General features: G+C 33.3%; 1 protein-coding gene across 1 annotated transcript in view; it reads left to right on the top strand.

Annotated features, from left to right (window-relative positions):
- The window catches only part of LOC140433390 (uncharacterized), a 68,462-nt gene extending 51,678 nt beyond the window's left edge, over nucleotides 1-16,784 (top strand). The window contains exon 4 of the mRNA XM_072521404.1: nucleotides 16,377-16,784. Coding sequence (XP_072377505.1) covers nucleotides 16,377-16,535 — 159 coding nt within the window. The 3' untranslated portion in view covers nucleotides 16,536-16,784. The remainder of the gene's footprint in view (nucleotides 1-16,376) is intronic.
- Nucleotides 16,785-20,170: the final 3,386 nt, after the last annotated feature.

Genomic DNA, 20,170 nt, shown 5'->3' on the forward strand with positions numbered 1-20,170 from the left:
CTTGTGACGAGCTAATCGTAGTGTTCTCTGCATTTCATGATCACGAAGACGATCAATAAACGTTTGAACGGCCAATTTTTCCATCATGTCTTCGGGAGCTGTTGGATAAGCATATCGTACTAATCTGGCAATATCTACCTCATATTCTTGAAGAGCCTCCTCTTTCTTCTGTCTACGATTTTTAAGCTGCGACTGATATACATGCTCCAAATGTTCGTGACCATATCGCATATTTAACCTCTTCTTGAGTTGTTCGAAATCATCGGTCTCCTCTACGGCTATGGTCTGAAGCACATCTAAGGCATCTTCTCGAAGAGCGATAGTCAGGTTTACCGCCTTTTCTTTTTCAGACCATCCATTTGCTCTTGCGGCTGATTCGAACTGTTTCATGTAGTTGTTCCATGACGATTTTCCATCGAAAGTTGGGACTTTCACATGGACAGAACCTATACTTCTTCAAATTTCGGCCGTGTTTCCAACTTACAATGCGTCTCTTCTTCTTTTATCTCCACTATAATTGGATTGTTTCCTCTCTCTGCTGTCCCTGTTTCCTCCATCTTCCTTTCCATCTCTTTAATCTTTTCTTCGCAGGCCGACATATCGGCAGCAACTTGGTTTTTTAACGAAGACATTCTATCGTCGAGGGCAGACATCTCAGAAGTTACTTTAGAGATTTCCAAAGAGATATTAGCAGAAACTTTGCTTTCCAGCGAAGAAATCTCGTTAGAAACTTTGTCTTCCAAAGAAGCGATGTCGCCGGAAACTTTGTTCTCTAATGATGTGATGTCACCAGAAACTTTCGAAATATCGCCAGAAACTTTGTTCTCTAATGATGCGATGTCACCAGAAACTTTGGCTACATCACCAGAAACTTTAGCTACATCACCAGAAACTTTGGCTACATCAGAAGAAACTTTCGAAATCGACGAGAGGACAGCATCTTCAAATATATAAGTCTCTGGATCTAGACCTTCTTCTAGCAAAGCGTTCTTTAGTCGTTGGACTAACTCAGCCTTTTTTCCGGTAGAAGCTAATTCTCTGTCTTCGAGATGTCTTCTTAAATTCGTCACTGTGAGCTCATAAATCGTCGCCATTTTCACAATTTATTTTATATTCACTTTTGACACCAATGTTGGGAATTTATTTAACTGCTATGCCTTTATTTAATTTATAATGTCTTTATTAATTTATTATATTGTTCGTATTTTAATTTATTAAAAAGCACGATAATTTACATAAGTTTATTAACCACTAATAATACATAACTTATTTAATACGAACGCTACAATTAAAATCGCGGGCGCGTATCTGCAGATATTAACTGACTCTCTTCATAACAAAATTCCTCTATAAATATAAAATCCTGTTATTCGAGAATGACGGCGAAGCGACGATCTCCCATCGAAGTAACCAGAACTCAGACCGGTCTTTATTCGGCCTACCTGGCAACCTCGAGTCGGATGATTCATCATAATTTGGGTCTAGATCCTTCGCCGAAATTTCTACAACAAAAACAGAATTAGTCATAATATATTTACAGTTTTGTAGGTCATGATATTTATCGTAACAGTATACTCTTATGGTGAGGTACGTAATTGATCAAAATTTTAGAAAAAACCAACTGTTAAAAAATGTGTAAAATTAATAATTCGTTGGATATATACGATATTCTTTGGACTCTAAAATATGTCAGGGCATACTATTGATGAGATAATCGATTTTCTCTAAAGATGTCCTATCCCAGGCTCGTTGTACATCATACCAAACTGCCTCTACAGTCTGAGGATTGGGTAAATGTATTTCACAGTTATCAAATGCTCTATTGTATTGCATTTTCGAAGTCTAGATGGAATATAGTTATTCATTTTCGTTTTAAATATATTGCTTACTATTATATTCAGTAGTTTATTTAATTAAGGTAATATGAAGGTAATTGTTTCGATTACTTCTGTCTTCTTTCTTATGATTATTAGGGTTATTGCGTCATTTCAATCTTCTGGTACTGTTTTGTCTTGCATACTTTTATTCAGTAAAATCTAACATATTGATTATATCCTAACCCTTACCTTGTGTACCATTTCTATAGTAACATGATCTTTTCCTGATACCCTATTTTTTATATCTTTTTAAACTTTCTTTATTTCGCCTTTACTTATCTTAGGTTGTAAAGAAGGTTGTAACTCCGAGTTGACATTTCTTATCTTCAATTGCAGATTGATTTTTATATTGTCTGGTGTTTGTAGCTGTTAATCCAAACTCTAGAGGCAAAGAGAATTTGCAGAGAACATTGCTTCTAGTGCAATGACTGAAATAACCTCACAAGTGCGTGCAACTCCAATTTGTAGGTTATAATTTTTTTATGGCACTTTTAAGATATAAAAAAAGTGTTTTTTGACTATTTTATTTTATCTTTTATATTTTATTTTATATTTATTATATTTTATTGTATCAAATTATTATTTTAGGAAAAAATAAGCACAATATTATGAAAGTAAATAAAAAAAATTAATTCCAGCTCTGCTAAATTAAATTTGACCCAATAGTTTATGCAAAATTAACGATTGAAGATCTAATTGGATTGGGCTACCCCCTCCACTTTCAGTATGGCTTCGTTCAGCTCGAAAACGGCTATTCGAACCGCGGCTTTTAGGGGTCATTAGAAAGTGGGTAGCTCAAGAACTATATAATAAAGGATTGGGGTCAGGGGGTGAATTGTCAAAAACACATTAAGCTTATAATGTCGAAACATACATCGCCGTGCGATATGCCATATGATGGGATATAGCAAATAAAATACGATGACAAATAGCAATTAAACATGGCGTCATGCCAAAGTAGCCTTTGACAAGTATCTTTGCTACTATCGGGCCAATCGCGTTCAAGTATTCTGTGACAAGATTTATACCCAATTCACAATTTGTTGATAGCTCACTACAAGTTTAACCCTAATTAGAAAACTGAAATACAGAGAGGATAGGTAATACGATATAATAGTAAAAACCAACCTAAAACTGACGGTTTAAGACGTTTTCGACTAACCCACCTTATATCTAAAGGAATACAATACCTTATAATCCTATTACGGGGGTATTTTGAATTGTTAGAGATGAACGACCAGTGTCGTAGAGTATATGATTGAAACATTTATTTGAACTAAATAAATATATTTTTTAAATTGTACTTATGTAAATTGTATTTTTTAATAAAATTTATTTATTTTATTCAAAAATAAAAAGTTTCTTGCCATTTGTAAAAGATACATTTATTTAATTAAGGAAAAAGGCGCCAAATGTCGCCTGGCAAAATTTCCAATGTGTTTTAAATGTATCCATTATTTTCGAATCCGGAGAAAACTAATGAATATTTTTGAAAAATTTAAATTTAAATGAAATATTACATTATTACTCAGGGCAGATAGTCCCTGAAAACTTCTACAATGTTTATTTTAATATGTTATGTAACAGGGGTGAAAATAAAAGTGAAAATATAGTATAATTTTTAATTGAAAATATTGCATACAAAAGAAACTTTTTATTTATTCCAAAAAATATTTCATTCTGCCTTTAAATTTTTCAAAAATGCTTTTTAGTTTTCTCAGGATTTGAAAAAAAAAATGGATACATTTAAAACACATTGAACATTTTGACAGGCGACATTTTGCGCCTTTCCCGTTTAATACCTTACGATTACAACTACTATTACTTACCTTATATAATTACGATTAGAAAACTATTCAAATTCAAAATAAATAGGATCAACTTCGGAATCCGAGTCGTCTTGAGGGTTAATAATTAGGTTAATAATCTCTACGGTCGCATCAATTATGTTATTAAGATCCCACATTTTTTGTTCTTCTGAGTTCCAAATGAGTTCAATTGGATTTATTTCGCAGTGGTAGGGTGGAAGTCTAAAGACTGTGATGTTTCGCCTTTCCGCCATTTTGTCAACTACGTATTTCTTGAACTTAGATTTGTGTTGCCGGGCAATTTTTAAAAGTTCTGCTTTTACCATTCCATCTTCGTAAGGCAGATACTTATTCCGCAGCCAGTCAGGAATATTCTGTTTCTTCCACGCATTTGTTAGAAGTCTTTCTACTAGTCGTGAATGATAAGGTGCATTATCTAATACCATAATTGAATTTGGTGGTATGTGTTCAATCATTTGCTCAAAATACTTTTCGAAAACATCAGCTATCATCTCCTCGTGATAGTCTTTTGTGCTTTTGGAATGAAATTCCAACAAACCATGCTTAACAAATCCTTTTTCACTGCCAATGTGAGAAATTATTAATCTACTGCCTTTATCAGAAGGTGGGGAGATACCAGTAGACTAACCTTCCATAAAGGCTTGCCTGGAGCTTAATATATTTTTATCTGACCAAATTTTTTTTAGAGTATGACCTGAGTTTACCCACGTTTCATCCTGGTAGAAGATGGGCCTTTCTTCAGCCCGGAATTTTCGTATGAATCTTAGATAATTTCTTCTCCAACATCATCTTCTCCTTCCGGTCAATCAAAAGTGATTTTCGGTCTGATTTCTCCCACCGGAAATTTAATTCTTTTAAAACTTGCCACAATTTAGTTCGTCCGATATGAGGCAGATCCGGGTCGTCTCTAACTTCTTGTAAAATTTTGTTTAGGTTTGGTATTTCTTTTTTGAAAAAAAATCCATGAATTTTTCTTCGAATACCAGTTTTGGCAAATTCATCAATTTCAATAGGCTTTTTCCCTCTCTTTAAGTGTTCGTTTGTGTTTGGGTTAGCTATACCGTGTTTTTTTCTTTCTGATAGGAACCTATATAAAGTTGACTCTCCTACGTCAGTTATGTTGGCGCAACTTTCAACTATGTTGCGAACAGTGTTTGTGGGATTCTGAGAAACCAGAGCATCGTGAATATTCAGGACAATAGTCTTCTCTCTTGGTGAATAGACAGACTTACTGACTGTACGCAACAGTACCGGTGTAAAACTTGATGAAGCCATCACAAACAATCCAACAAAACGAGCACGAGCGAAAGGTACGTATATGTTCGTAGGTATATGGAATAAAAAATTACTCACGCACTGCATATAATTCGCAAAAGAAATATTCGAGACGCTAATTACTGCCGTAGACGCGGAAACACCGACGAGCCGTAAATTACATGCGATCAAAAACGTACTAAACAAAAAAATTGTTTTCGTTTGTAATAACTTCACCCTTTCAAGTTAAGTTTCGAATATAAGTATATTATTAAAAATCTGGGGAATTCCATCTTAATTATTTTGCAACGAATAGTACCTTCGGATATGAATTCCAGGTTTTCTAGTAAAGTGATTAAACGCGAAGATTAGTATTGAAATATCCAAAGAGATAAGGTATTCTTATTTACAAAATTGTTAATGGTTAAATTCTTATTTTTATTAAAACATGAGTCGTGAAAGTTTTAATTGTTTTTTTGCTAAATATATTAGTATTAAAATTTTATCAATATTATATATAACAGTATTAAAACATTATATTATTATTTAATGAATAAACACCTTAGGAACGCCTATGATTAACGACCGTTTTATGAGTTTGAGGCATATTTTGTGCTCTTAACAATTTGTGAACGAAGAATAGGAAAGAGAATACAATGACAAAAAAATCAAATTATGCCGTAAAGATCTTAAGCTTATTTTAATTAAAACTATGCTTATTTTTTTGAATACACAGTAACTTTAATGATTAATTTGCGAAATTTATTAAAATTAGAAGATTTTGATACTGTTAATGATACACATAAATATTAACTTTTGAGCATAAGAGGCAATGTCACAAGTTTTAACAATACTAAATTAATCGATTAAATTTAAATTTAAGACAAAATGTATACTTAGAGGAGCGGAAGAAGTTTGAACGGGATATAAATTATTTGATATGTATACAGAAACAATTATTAGAAGAGAATTAATGTAAATATGAATTTTAATTTGTTATTTGTAAGCAAAAAAAAAAATTAAATCAAGAGTTTTATTTTAACTTTATATTTAACAAATTTCACGAGAAATAAACTTCAAAATATTTGAAATTATTTTTAATGTTGTACAAAAAAAAAAAAAATACAAAAATATATAATTTTATTTACATGATAAACAATGAATATAATATTGTTAATTTTAAACGATCTGAAATTCTGCACATAATTTTATTATAACTCACCTAGGTTGTTAAATTAATTAGGTTTTGATTTTAAAAAATAATATAAATAGTTCTCTACGTAGCTACACAACTGAAGCGTCTTAATTAATTTTTAACTGTTATTAACTTTCAATTCCCTGAAAAGTCTAGGAGAATTCCAAGTACTGTTTTAATAGAAATGGGTACACCAATGCACCTGGTGACACTTATTAAAAATCTGTACCAGTCCAATATAGCAACAGTACGACTAGATCAGAAGTTCTCAAACCAATTCAAGACCGAGAGGGGTGTTAGACAAGGATGCGTGTTTTCACCTGACATATTCAACATTAATAGCAAACATGTCATGAGGATGGCTTTAGCTGAGGAAAACCTCCAATTTAAGATTTTCTAATGACATTACACTTATAGTAGCAAATAAGCAAGAAATGTTTAATCTCCTGCAAAGAGTTGAGTACGAAAGCAATAAAGTTGTTTTGAAAATTAATAAAGCTAAGACAAAAGTAATGGTGATCGACAGATTCCACACTATTCAACTGACTAACATGTTACAAGAATACCAGATAGTGGACAGTTTTGACTGTCTCGGGTCTAGTATAACTAAAGATGGTAACTGTGAAGCAGAAGTTCAGAGACGTATTGGTATGGTAAAAAATGTGATAAGTCGTCTAACTAAAGTTTGGAAAGACAGATCCATGTCTCAAAATATCAAGATGATACTGGTGAATGCCATTGTATTCTCAATGTTCCTATACGGGCAGAGACTTGGACTCTTCGCGGACGCAAGCGCTAAAAAGATGATGCTTTTGAGATGTGGTGCTGAAGAAGAATGCTGCGCATACCTTGAACAACTTATAGGATAAACGTTTCTGTTTTAAACCATTTTGAGATTAAAAAAGGCTATCTACAATATATCTGCAACGTATTCTGCGATTTTTCACGTGGATCGAAGAGGCGCCGATAGTTTGGAGAGATTAATTGTTTCTGGAAACGTTCCGGGGAGAAGATCAAGAAGTTTGAGTCCATTTTCGTTGTGATTTCTTTGTATATAATGGGTCCACGGCATATAAGTTCTTATAGTCGAAAAAATTCACACGGGTGTCACTCTTGTATATTTTTTCCCCGTATCTATATTTTTCTATTTTGTTGTCCTATGTACTAGTTTTCTCTCCCAATTTGGCTTTAAAATTTCATATTACAAGCGTTCTTTTCAATGCTTTTGAGCTTTATTCGCAAAATATATTTATTTACTTTTCATCATAGTCTGTAGTTGGTGTGTAGACTTAAATTAGTTTTAGTGTCACCCTGATTTATTTATTTGTTTATTTTCTAATTTTTATTTACGTTGAAGTAAGCTAATCCTTCGTTTGCCGAAGGCGTGGGGAGACGACGTATATCTTGGCTGCGCAATTTAAGAGACTGGTTTCAGTGCACATCTAACCAATTATTTAGAGCAACAGCTTCAAAGATACGAATAGCAATGATGATTGCCAAACTCCGTAGCGGAGAGGGCACTTGAAGAAGAAGAAGCTAATCCTTCTGAAAAACCTTAAATCACTTTTTCACTCAGGTTTTTTTTTAACAATTTTGTTAGATATGTTTACTAGATTTTTCTTATTCTTTTTAATATATTGTGTTTCCTGTATTAAAGTTTACTTGTTGTTCTCCTTTTTTCGTGTATTTGATAATACCACAATGCCCTATTTTATTTTTAATAGTTCGCAAATAGTTATTTAGATTATGACGGGCAAGCTCTATTAGATACTAGGGTTAGTAAAACACAAGTTTAATCTAAATATAAATATATTCAAATAAATAACACAATAGAATTACCTTCTATATAATATCTACAATAAAATAAAAATACAAGTCCCAGTAAATCGTAGAATCGACGGCGCTGCGGTCTGCTGTTGATATTTGCGAGAAATAAATATTGGCAAGACTAGTTTGATATTGGATAATTGGATATTGATATAACCTATGCCAAACTTCAAGGGTGAGAGGAGTTCTTAACCAGACTCTCTAAAAGATTAATAACGCTACGTTTCTATGCCATCTGCATTGAATAATTTAAACTAATCACTACTGGTTGGGTCTTAACAAATTTTTGTAATTTACATAGGATCCCTCAAAAAACAATTTTTTATCATCGAGAAAACCTTTAAATATCTAATATCGAAATACCTACAATCTTGTAGAATTTTTACCAATGCTACGAAATGTGATATGTTACATGTTACTAATATTTGTAATACTTTTGGGGAGCTTGAAATAAGAACTTCAGTAAATGACTGCATACTTCCTGAAGAATCTACCAGTATTCGTTAGTGCTTAAAAATATATAAATTACTTATAAACCAGTTTGTTGTTATTATGGTTATTGTTATGTTATTATATATAACACAGTGTTTTTCAATGTATGATACCCTTGTTGTGATCAAAGGAAAATTCTTTAATAAATAATAGGTTTGGCCCAAGATAGTTATAAATATATAATATTAATTATAGTTATCTTAACATCAAATCTCCATACATCATCAGAGATATTCTTATATTAAATCCAAATATCCAATCCTACTATTTTGGTTACTCAATGCGCATTAAAGACGATAATGTAAGTCAAAACAATGACGAGAGGGGAAAAAACATACCTCACAAGAGGTCTGTATTTATGATAGCGTGCTATTCTATATTAAACAACGGTCTACAGTACGAAGCAGGGAAAATACCGCTCAAAGTCAGAAGGCTCTCTAAAAAAAATGTCATCACGCCAATAAAACATATAGTACCTCATATCAACTTGATTTACAATACAATAATAACACACTGGACAACATACTGAAGAAATAAGTAACAGAGGAATTAAGATAGGTTAACTTTCAACTAGACAAACTTATTGAAAGTTTTTAATTGTGGTAAGTATACATAACAACCTTAGAAAAAACATAAGAAGTGTCCTTAGTGTCCTTACAATGTTATGAAGCTTCTGGTACTAAATGATAAACGTGTTTTAGATTTTATTTTATTTTTCATATTTCAGTATAAAATTGTAAAATAACTAGCTTAGGCTTGTAACCTTAAAAGTCTTTTGTTTTGATTTATATACCTACCATTTAACGTGGTGTACCAAGTACTTTTTAAAAAAAAAATGCTCAGAACGACCCCTGGGCGAGAGAAGTGTGTCCGTTGTCCTTATCTTAAAATGGATATTATGATTAATATTCCCCAAAAAAAAAAAATTAACAAAAAATGATTGTTTTATTCATTAACAGAACTAAAAAATATGTCCGCCAGGCTAAGATAACCTAAAAACAAAAAGCTAGAGATAATACTTACTTCTTTTCTGGCTGCATGGACAAATCCTAAAGCGAAAAAAAAATCTTATTGAAATCACCAGAGAGTAGAGTAAATTAGTTTAGGAGTATGCAACTTTTAAAATATACACACACTTGCAACGCTAGTTAACACAAACACAAATTGCGGACTAGATTATATATGATTATCAATCTTCAAATCTTTTTGTCAAGTATTAGAAAAAAATGCTTCATTAGAATCTCAAGTAGCACACTCATGTGCAAACTAAAAAATAATGCAATAAATACAACATTAACCACAAGCCAAAAGTAGTAATAAGTTAACCGTCGTAATTCCTAGAAGGGACGAATGAGAGTCACATACAATTAATCTCGTAATGGCAGATCAATGTTGGTATATAGAAGACTCTAACCGATGAAGTTGAAGCTTGAGTATACGAAAAAAAATCAAGACTAAACCTTAGTAAAAGCCTAGATAATTACCCCATATGCTATAAAAATTTATCTGCAGCAACTAATAAGAAAAAGTGAGAGATCAAGTACACAAAGCAAATAGACCGGCAGGATATCTTAATAACACTATATAACTAAACAATGATATAACGAAACAGACACATTAACACTGATATGAAGTCAAGAATTTATAAAGCCTGTGTAAGACCAATAATGACATATGCCTCAGAAACAAGGCCCGACACAGCAACAACGCGAAGGTTACTGGAAACGGCAGACATGGGAGTAATGAGTAATGAGTAAGAATTACAGGAAATACGCTGACATATCGAAAGAGAAGTGAAGATATATTAATAAAATGTAACGTACAATGTACAAATTAATGGACACAAAATAGAAGAAGCAGAATGGAGGAGACCCGTGTCGTCAAAATAGCAAGATATAAGTCACCAATCGGCAGAAGAAGTATCAGACGACCGCGCAAAATATGCAGTGACAACCTTTTATAAAGGTGTTAATATGCCAATGAACAAGCAAAAGTGCTTATAAAGGGGAAGAAGAAGAAGAAGAACTCATAAAGAAGAAGTGCAGGGACAGATCTATCAAAATATCAAATAGCTAGGTGACATTAAAAACACTGAGATCGAATCTAATTTACAAATTAGTTTGAAACTATCTTCAGAATCTGATACAGATTGAAGAATGTATCAAAGTGAGTTACTCTGGTTGCCTGACCATGCTGGTATTAAAGGAAACAATATTGCAGATTTACTTACCAAGGACACGTTGATAGGCTCAGAACCTGTTGTTGGAATAGCAAGAAGCATTTCTTAAATAGCGATATCAAAGAGGGTAAAATGGATGAAACGTAACCACTAGTAAGGATAAGTAAGCATTAAACACTTAAAGGCTTTAATACATGGACCTTCGAACAAGAGATTTAAAGATATACTAAATATGAATATGAATGATCTATGTAAAATATCGTAGGTCTCTTCACAGGATACTGTCGTTTCAATGGGCACGTGAATAAAATCCAACTTAGAGAAAGTGCAAATTTTGTCAGGCTGATAACGAGACGGCGGAACACGTTCCGTGCAACTGAGTACATCTCAGCATTATCAACTCAAGCCCTACAATTTCGTACAAGCGTTACCTAAGGCCATAATAGACATTGTTAAAAAGACTGGGCTGCGGGGACAATTTTAACCGAGGGATGAGCAATAATAGGCTTCTTAGGTCGAATGGAAGAGTGACTAAGCGCTTACTCATATTGAACCTAATCCAAATAGTAAGAAATAATAAAGATTTTGCATTAAATTGAGGTATGATAAAGAAGTCTCTTTCTTGACTATACTATTTAGTTTAGTTTTATAATAATTAGTATTAACATATAATTTAGTTTTATAGACGAATCGTTTTATAACGTTTATTTATTATTAGAAGAAGATCTCTTAATAAATCACATCATTGAAGAAAAAACATGCGAATTTAAGTGTAACGAAATTTTTATTTGTTTGAGGGTTTATATCAATATCATCAAATGACGAACCGCAAGAAATTAGAGTGGTATTAGCCAAGTAAGAGAAGTGAAATACGTCAAATGGTCATACTGTTCGAATGCGACCTCTGGATAACTCAAAGTTCAGATAATATGAAATAGATAGATTAAATATATCAATCGAGTGTGCCAAAGATGACATTAAGAGTAGGAGTAACGGGACTGAGGAGAGAAAGACCGAAAGATCTCAACGACAACTCATGACAGCTGAGAAGTAAGATTAAGAAATGATTAAGAAATTTAAGACTAAAAATAAGAACGGTACTACCGAAAAGAAAAGAAAATGGGAGGAAATCTTCCACTAAGTCCTAGACCCAAAATGAGACCTCAATGCCATTTAACGGTTCTTGTATTTCTACAGAACACCATACTGGTACATTACGAGTGACGGGAGTAGGCAGATTCCGAACTCGAATGGAACCGTATTCCTCTTGATAATGGCTCCAAAACGGGTGCAGAAACGTCGAGTTTTAAATTCTCAACGCGGTTAGTAATTGTCATTAACCTGTTTAGGAGACCTCTCCTTATTTATTAATTTACCATTAACGGTTGTTCTTTGAACATAAAGAAACCATTGGAATGACATTTAAGCTTATACCAACATAACGTGGGACAATTTCCCTTAGATGTTGAAAATGGTGTTTGATACGAATTATTTGGTCTTTAATGATAGATAATAATATCTTCAAATTTTTGGAACACTGATTGGGTCATCTATATCTCCAATACTAGTCAATTTTTTACTTGACGATTTGATCTCTAATAGAGATTCTTTCTGTCAAGAGGTATGTAGACGGCCTGTGTTTGGCCTTACCACCGGATAAAGTTGAAACTATCTTAAAAAATTTAAATTCCTGTGACATTTACCTACAGTTCACATATTATAAACTTGAATTAAATACTAGTATTTCTTTCCTGGACGTGCGTGTCCATCGGGGTAGTGATCAGGTATTAAGGACCTCTTATTCTATTAAGGATTAGGATATAGAAAAGATATGGCCAGTAATCGTTTTTTGCCTTACTACTTATGCCGTACCACGAGATTTAAACACAACCCACAGTAATGTCTTAGTTTTGTACTTCACAGAGTGACACATGCTTTTCACAAAATGGATTCCCTTTTAATGTTAAAGGATGTTCTGTTACAGAACTCAAATGCTCTACGTCTCATTAAAAAATATGTATTTACTATTTCATACCAGATACAATCACAAACTTTGGCTGATACTGGAGAGTCAGATGCTTGATTATTACAGAGTTCACCCACGACATCCAACATGTATTGTTCTTTAACTTTTTTCCACAATTAACTTACATTTCTAGTCTTTTCGGATTGTGTATGTCAAAATTGGGATAAAGAATGTACCTAAAGAAGATAAAATCAATGCAGTCTATAACATTCCTTGTCAGGATTGTAAATTTTCCTATAATGGACAAACTGATTGTTTCTTAAAAGGACGCCTTATTTCTAGTCGAAGTGATATCAATTGTTCTAAACACACGTGTGCCTTATCTACACATGTTTTGTCAACAAACCACCAGATTGATTCTGAGAGTACAGAAATTTTAGCCACTAAGGAAATTATTTTAAAAAAACTTTCCTTGAGATATGACACATTCTCAAACATCCTTCATCCATGAACAGGTGTTTACTATCTGAGTGAAAGTTATTATACTCTCATTTTACACAACAAGTAATTGTCAGGTTTCTCTTTTTTCTGGAAATTGGTTTTTGTTAGTGGCACGCTTTTGTGTTCCATTTCTTTTGATTTATATTTGTTAAAGTTTAAACAATAGCTGCGATCATCCTGTCTTTGGAATAGTCACTTTAAGCTTACCCAGTATCACATATGTGAAGTCACATTTAACTTTCAAAAAAGTTTTTACATCTGAGATTAGTCTCATCGTCTCATGCCAGACAGCATGTACTACCTTCTTGTTGTTTGGATGAGTTTATTATCTAAATTGATAAACTGTTGCACGTTTTATGTAAGGTATGTCACAGTCTTCTAATGTAAACACTGTCGTGAGTTCGCAAAATTACTAGTTTGATTACATCAGTTTTCTATAAAACTGATAATATAATATAATAATAAAATAATAAAACCTCCATAAAATTTAAAAAACTATTTTCATGGAGATCATGGACGAAGTGGGTTCTGCCAAATCTCTGTACTTTTTCTTGGGATTGCTTTTACATTTTATTTGTTGTTTGGAAATGAGAATGGTTTTGGAAAGTATGGTTGTTTTATTTAACAAAGACCTTTGTGACTAGATAAAATACCTAGTGTTACATATAGTTGAACTGGTGTTGTAGTGACGACTTCATTAATAGTACAATATATAGAGAGTTGTGTTAAAAAAACTAAAGTGACTAATGATATCAGAAAAATGTTAAATCTGGCAACAGTGCAAGCAATTAATTTGAAATTTATTTATTGCAGAATGGGAATATCCCAATTTTTGTACAATTATTCAGACCATCCATTTAAGAGATAATTAGGCATTACCAGACTTTTTCTCCATTCTGTGTATTTACACCACAAGCTGGAATGAGTGTTACCCCTTCCTATGAACTTCTCTATTTTTTGCACACAAAGCGAAACGCTCGTATAGATCATGTGACTTTATAACTTCATTTTTTTTAGGGGGAAGTACATCATGTGACACCTCATTTAAAAGCTTTTGAAATGCTGATTTCAAAAATGTACAATACTTTGGTTTAAAAATTTACCTAATTAATGCAGTCAGTCTATTTGGCCCACAAGACAAAGAAAACTCTTTGACTTACTGTCAAGCTTTCGAATCTATTTTAATTCTCTTTCAAGACATCTGTTAACAAAGAAATGTAAAAATTATCTAGTTATAATTGTTAATTGTCTTACTTACTAGTCATGAGATTACAGTTTAGTTTTGACTTTATGAAACAAACCATTACACATATATTAAAAAAAATTTTTGGTAAAATAACTATATTTTCACTATACATGTCATGGTCATGTTGGTTTGATTAATAAATTAATTAATTAATTAATTATTTGTCTTGTGGGCCAAATAGACTGACTGCATCCTCAAGAATCACCACTTGATATTTAAATCAACAGTCAATAATACCACCATCTTATATATATATATATATATATATATATATATATATATATATATATATATATATATATATATATATATATATATATATATATATATATATATATATATATATATATATATATATATATATATATATATATATATGTTCGGATAAGTTTCCGCGGTCAGATAAATGAAAATTACTGAGTTCTCGGGAAGAACCGCGTTGAGAATTTAAAACTCGACGTTTCGGCACCCATTTTGGAGCCATTATCAAGAGGGATACGGTTCGGTTCGAGTTCGGGGTCTCAATCTGCATACTCCCCTCACTCGAGACGTACCAGTATCGTGTTCTATATTGCAAGAACTGTCTCTCGGCACTGAGGTCTCAATCTGCCTACTCCCCAGTGTCGAGTGACAACCGGTCTTACCCTGTGTGGCTGCTTTTATACTCGCTGTATGCGCGGAAACGGTATGCGCTGACGTGGTCTAAACTGACGTGGCCTGAGCGGTGTGGGCGGGAGGTCGCTGAAGAAGGGGTCGCCATGTTGCCGGCAATCGTTTCGCGTCATCGCGCGTGTTCAAGCTGTGAGGCCGTTTTTCGATTTCGATAGCTTCACGAATGATTCTCGCTTTTAATGAGCGGATGGGAGCGATGGTTTTTGCTTTTTCGAAATCTATTTTGTGGCCTGTCTGAATATGATGTTGGGCTAGGGTTGAAGTGGTATCGGAATGTTTGACTGATAGAGAATGTTCGTAAATACGGTTATGGATTCGTCGGTTTGTCTGTCCTACGTATGTACGTGGGCAACTGGAACAAGGTATCTCGTAGACACCATGGTCTTCATTGGGGATTTGGTCTTTTACGGATCTAACGAGATTGGACAATTTGGAGTGAGTGGTGAAGATGGTTTTGATATTAAGAGGGATAAGAGTTCTACTGATCTTGTCAGTGACACCTTTAATAAAAGGTAGAAAGATTTTGGGTTGATCCGGCGGCAAGGTTTCTTTTTTGGATGGAATGGGGTTTAGAAGTTTTTGAATGCTTCTATTGATTTGGGTTTTGTGGTAGCCGTTTTGTAGGAGTGTTTGTCTTATTGAATTGATTTCGGATGACCTGTGATTGTTGTCGCTAAGTCTTATGGAACGGGAAATAAGAGTGTTGATGACTGAATTAAGTTGGGCGGGGTGATGATGTGACTGGGCATTGAGATAGCAGTTTGTATGAGTGGGAGTGGGGTACTCCATTCAGGTGGGAGAGGAAGAGATCTAATGTGTCTTTACCATGGGGCCAAATGACAAAGGTGTCATCAACGTACCGTAACCAGCAGGTGGGTTTGAGATTTGACGAGGACAAGGCTACTGTTTCGAAATGTTCCATGTATATATCTGCTATTACGGGAGAGAGGGGCGATCCCATTGGGGCACCTTTGATTTGACGATAGAAACGATTTTGGAACGTGAAATATTACACGTTAATATTACTACATATTTCACGTTCCAAAATCGTTTCTATCGTCAAATCAAAGGTGCCCCAATGGGATCGCCCCTCTCTCCCGTAATAGCAGATATATACATACCCAATGTTGTACAAGTTACATAATGTATTTTTATTTTTTCTATTTCTAAGAAACTCAAATTTATTGTGATTTCTTTGAAGGATTGAATTTTCTGTATTATGTTTTTAATTATTAAATTGGAAATATATTTACGGCTTTGGATTTCCATTGGTTCTCAGTGTTTTGTCCGAAGAGTTTATTATATTATATTATTTTACTATATATAATTTTGTTTTAGATACTAGCACAGAGAATTCAGTCAGCTAAAATAAGAAATCAAATGAAAAAATTGCACTTAGATTCCAACACAGACGATGAAGAAGACGGTGATTTTCTTAAAGTTCCAAAAGAAAATATCTCTTCACACAACAATACTTACGCAATACCTTATGCTTAAATTTTGTTAGCGATAAATAATATTATGTGTTTACAAATAGTTATATTTTTAGTTCAAAATCGTGTAATTTGTTAAGTATTAGTAACAAACTCAAAAATTTTGCCTTGTTCTAATCTTTTACTTGTTCTTCCAGAGAAAAAAAATTATTGAATGCTTTGTCTTATTAGATTAGTCTATAATATTAAGGGTAATTTTTTTAGACGTTATAATCAAACGTTTTATTTGTGTTCAGTTGTATTAAGTTTTCGATCAATTCCATTATAAGCTATTTTTACTTAATAGTTTTTATATCCTGCTTTTTATAATACCGTTTTAGTGTTTTCTATGCCGAGTTTTGTTCTCCTTTATATTTTTTTTGTTATTTTTAATAAATATATTTTATTGCGATTTTATCATCTTTAATTCACGCAGTTAATATGTACGGTTGGCTCCTTTCTATTATATCTGTTATTAAATAAGTAATGGATTTGACCGTTACTTGATGAAAGTTCATTTTATTTAACAATAAAACAATAAATATTTTTGTTTTCTACAGTTCCACAAAACTTATTATAATTTATCATTATTTAATTTACATAGATTATCATCACATATAGACGCTAAAGCAAGAACACTTACACAAGTAACAGTCTTTTAAAATGTGGTGTTACACAAGGATGCTTAGACTAGCATGGACACAAAAGAAAACGAACACGGAAGTATTGCGAGAAATGGAAGGAATACAAAATAATAAAGACTATAAAAATATGAAAGTTACAATATATGTGACACGTAATGCAGAAACAACGATTTGAAATGTATATGTTGATAAGACAGTGAGAGATAAGAGGAGGAAGGAGTATAGGAAGGAGGATAGTGTTATGGTTGAAAATTTTAAGGGACTGGTTTAAATGCAGTTAAATAGAACTCTTTAGAGTAGTGGTAGATAGAGTAAATATCGCTATGATGATACCCAACTTCCGATTGGGAGACGATACTTAAAGAAAAACAAAAAGATTCTAATAAAAACAGCTTAACGCCTTTATTTTAAATGTGAAGAATTTGAAATAGGTTATTAAAAGAGTGATTATGATCTAAAAGATGAAGTGCTTAGGTAGAATCTGTTTTTCTATTATTGAAAGCCCTTTTGTGTTCTGCCATACCTTTGTTAAAGGTTCTACCCGTTTAACCGATGTAAGGTTTTGGGCAGTTGCCACATCTAAGTTTGTATACATCACTGTGTAAATGCTTTTTAATTTGGATCTTATTCTTCTTAATATGTTTGCTTATGTTGTTCTAAAAGCTAACGTTATTCCTTTATTTTGTATGTGTTTGGCTATTTTTGTTAACATCTTACCTATATATGTAATCGAAGAGAAAATACTGGGTTTTTATCTGTTAGTGGAAAGACTAATTTCAGGGATTTCTTATGCAGTTTTTGGTTAAAAGTTGTATATATTTTCTGTTCGTTAATATAATATAATAGGAGAAATAGCAATAAACAATGGCAGACAATGGAGCACAAAGTACAACGAATAGACAATAAAAAATAATTAAAACCAAAAACTGCGTAAGATAGCCCTGAATATATTTTACTGTTTCTCTTACAGGTAAGGGATATCAACAAAAATACCCAAACACAGAAAAAAGAAAGGAATATCGCCAACTTTCAGAACAAATAACAACTTAGGTAAATATATGAAGAACAATAGCCAAATGAAAAAGTACTTATACATTAGTGTATACAAACTTGCATGTGGCTTCTGCCGCCACATAACTGACGTATAGTTAATCACAGAAGGGTATTCAATATTATAAAAAACAGATTCTACGTACGCAGTTTATCTTCAAGATCATAATAAACTTATTAGTTTACCAGTAAATGTAAGCACTGGTAGGCGAAGATAGGAGTCTGAAACAACCAAAGCCATTTTCAATGGGTAAAGGCAAAAGCGTAACTTTGGATGTGATTAAACCGAGGGAATTTAGGGTTTAATTAAATTCTGTAGAAGGTCATACACTGAAGGAGCGTCGGGATACTCGCTGTGCTTTCTCTAGGATGATACTATGGGATGTAGAATTTTAGAATCTACATCTGGCAATTACGATCACAGGGCGAGCAAGGTGAGGAGCAGTTTAGATTTGGATCAGAGCACTCCAGCGAGCTACAAGTACTCATATTAGCACAGTACATAAAAGTTGGATTTAAAGATAGACAGTACACAGGAGAAGACTTCCTGGACGTAAGCAAAGCTTTTTGACAAATGAGAGGATAAGGATATAGTGGGGCAATGACGAGACTAATCTCTCCGTACGCAACCGGAGCCTCATAGTTTTTATAGGACATCCTGTCCGAGCTCGGAATCTCGGAGACTGGAGTGCCACAGGGGGCGGTCCTGTTACCTCTACTGTATACACTATATACCGCCAACGTTCAAAGAACACCATGAACTCTACTAAGCCTTCATGCCAATGACACTACGATAGCGACCAAATATCGAAATATAAATATAGCAGTAAAAACTTGCAAATAGTGTTAGATGACATCGAAGAGTGGAGTTTAAAATGGAAAATCACCTTAAACTTTAAAAAACGCAAGAACAACAGCCAGAGGAACAACTGACAGTGCAAAACAAACCAATCGAGTGGAAAAGTGAAGCAAAATACCTAGAAGTCACCATGGACAAAGGACTAATACATGTAGGACAACAAGGACTTCGACGCCACAATTCAAAAAGCGCCAACATGGCAAAAGCATCAATAAGAAGACTAGTAGGTAGGAAAAGTAAACTCAGGTTCAAAACAAAGATAAGGCTAATAAATAGTATCATTCTACCGATACTAACATATGCATTTCTTCGATTTTTATTTAGAGAACTGCAGCAACTCAGGGTAATTGAAATAATGAAAAAGCAGGGATAAAATTCGCCAAACTGGAGAATTACCCAAGTTCCATAATGCAAGAGAATAAGATATGACACTTTTCACTGATGGAAGCACAAAGATCTAAGCAACAAATAGTGGAATAAAATAAAAAAAATAATTCCCGAAGAGAAAATAAACAATTTACCAGAGAGAAACTGAATAGACAAAAAACAAATTGGATAGTTTGTAGCTCTAACAACGAGGACAATCGCAACGACTGTGTAGGCCTTAGATATTAAGATTTTTAATATATACTAATAAGATTCTTTTTTTACAGACATCCTACAAAAAAACAAAACACAAAAACGGCTTCGGCTACCAAAAAAAATTATAAATATTACTACCAAAAATCGACGCAAGCTAAAAAACAATTAACAAAACCAAAAAACCAGGGTATATAGGGCGCAAATCCTTGAGCACCAAGTCCCCGAACTGATTCCAGAGCGGAAACTTGAGGCTAAGTAAGCAATTTTAGTTTCAAGGACAAGTCACGACAGGACAAGGCAGGACAAAGCGCCTAACGCTAGCCTGAATTTAAATTGGATAGGGCACATTGTGGAGTTTTATTACCCAGGACTCCTACTATATCGCGCATCAGACTGCTATAGGAAGGAAAGGGATAATCTGTAGCATTGGTGCGCGGTGGAGTGACTCCTGTACATACACGAATTAATAGACCTCGCTCCAATGAATTGGTACACCCGAACATAATTCTAAGGGATGAACAAGTC

Source organism: Diabrotica undecimpunctata, chromosome 2 (assembly GCF_040954645.1).
Source record: "Diabrotica undecimpunctata isolate CICGRU chromosome 2, icDiaUnde3, whole genome shotgun sequence".
Classification (NCBI taxonomy): Eukaryota; Metazoa; Arthropoda; class Insecta; order Coleoptera; family Chrysomelidae; genus Diabrotica; species Diabrotica undecimpunctata.